Source organism: Ammodytes marinus, assembly GCF_949987685.1.
Source record: "Ammodytes marinus genome assembly, chromosome: 5".
Lineage (NCBI taxonomy): Eukaryota > Metazoa > Chordata > Actinopteri > Uranoscopiformes > Ammodytidae > Ammodytes > Ammodytes marinus.
In genome coordinates this window covers 3,712,680-3,714,430 of record NC_137234.1, presented here as the reverse complement: position 1 = coordinate 3,714,430, position 1,751 = coordinate 3,712,680, and the positions used below count along the sequence as shown (strand labels likewise).

The 1,751-nt window shown below is 46.4% G+C and overlaps 1 protein-coding gene across 1 annotated transcript in view; it reads left to right on the top strand.

The window, feature by feature from the left end:
- Positions 1-303: 303 nt before the first annotated feature.
- Positions 304-1,751, top strand: part of hyal6 (hyaluronoglucosaminidase 6) — a gene marked incomplete at both ends in the record, with an annotated part of 10,142 nt that continues 8,694 nt past the window's right edge. The window contains 2 exons of the mRNA XM_080028489.1: positions 304-795; positions 1,364-1,377. Coding sequence (XP_079884615.1) covers positions 304-795; positions 1,364-1,377 — 506 coding nt within the window. The remainder of the gene's footprint in view (positions 796-1,363; positions 1,378-1,751) is intronic.

The following is a 1,751-nucleotide window of genomic DNA, read 5'->3' as shown; positions in this document are numbered from 1 at the left end:
CACACATACACACACAGACACACTCACTCACTCACTCACTCACTCACTCACTCACTCACTCACTCACTCACTCACTCACTCACTCACTCACTCACTCACTCACTCACTCACTCACTCACTCACTCACTCACTCACTCACACACACACACACACACACACACACACACACACACACACACACACACACACACACACATTCTGACATTCTCACAATATGTTAATTCTCCCTCCAATCGCCATATTTTCTCTTCTAGCACCACTTGTTGCTTCCATGAAGAATCTCCAGCGGAATCCATTTCTATGATGGAGGCGCATCCCCGTCTCCTAGTTCTGGCCTTGTGGGTTGCCGTAGTCGGACTAAAATCTCAAGAAGTCTTGGGCGACCAATTGAAACCGTCCCGGGCCCCTTTAATACCCCACCGGCCTTTCGTGGTGGTATGGAATGCCCCGACCGAATCGTGCCGCCTTCGATTCAAAGTCGACTTGGACTTGAGTGTTTTCGACATCGTGGCAAATCTCAACGAAACTTTAAGCGGACCGAACGTTACTATATTTTACCACAGCCATTTGGGGTACTACCCTTACTATTCCAATTCGGGGGTGCCTATCAATGGTGGCCTGCCTCAAAATCAGAGTATTTCGAAGCACTTGAGCAAGGCACGGGCGGATATAGACAAGTTAATCCCACATAAGGACTTCAGGGGATTGGGGGTGATAGACTGGGAGAACTGGAGGCCTCAGTGGGTCAGAAACTGGGGCTCGAAGGATATATACCGCAACAAGTCCAAAGAACAGGTTGGTGCATTTTTTTAAACTACACAAATACAGTAATATGATATACAGCTCCGGAAAAAATGAAGAGACCACTCCAAATATTCAGTGTCTCTCGTTTTACTATTTATAGGCATATGTTTGAGTAGAATGAACATTTTGATTTTATAATATAAACTACTGACAACATTTCTACCAAATTCCAATACATTTTTAGATCATTAAGATCATTTTCATAAAGTAATGTAGAGATGAAGATTGAAGAAAAATCCACCCACTCACCACTCCCTCCCTCCATCCCTCCATCCATCCATCCATTCATCCATCCATTCATTCCTCCCTCCCTCTCTCCCTCCCTCCCTCCCTCCCTCCATCCATCCATCCATCCTTCCCTCCCTCCCTCCCTCCACCCACCCACCCACCACCCATCCATCCATCCATCCATCCATCCATCCATCCATCCATCCTCCCTCCCTCCCTCCCTCCCTCCATCCATCCATTCAACAGATCCATAAACTTCACCCTAACTGGCCTGAGCGTGGTGCACCGTAGATGTAATACCAGCCACGGCCTACTAACACCCTCCTGTCAGGTGCCGGAGATTTTGTAAGGGATGCTCTCCTGATACATGCAAATGTTGAAAAAGTATTCCATTGTTTTCTGAACGAGTAGTGGCCCTGTTTGTGGACGTCTATCCATCAAAACTGTGACGTAGGTCCTCCTTAGCAACGGTCATTATACCCTTGACAGCGGTCTGTCTTACTAGAAATAACAGACCTGTAAAATGCCGGGATTGACCAATCAGAACACAGGATTTATAAGTGCCATGTAATAATATAGTATAATATTGACATGATCTAAATAATGCTTACATCCATCCCTCCCTCCCTCCCTCCCTCCATCCATTCATTCATTCTTTCCACAGATCCGTAAACTTCACCCTAACTGGCCCGAGAGTAAAGTGGAGAAGGAATCCAAGG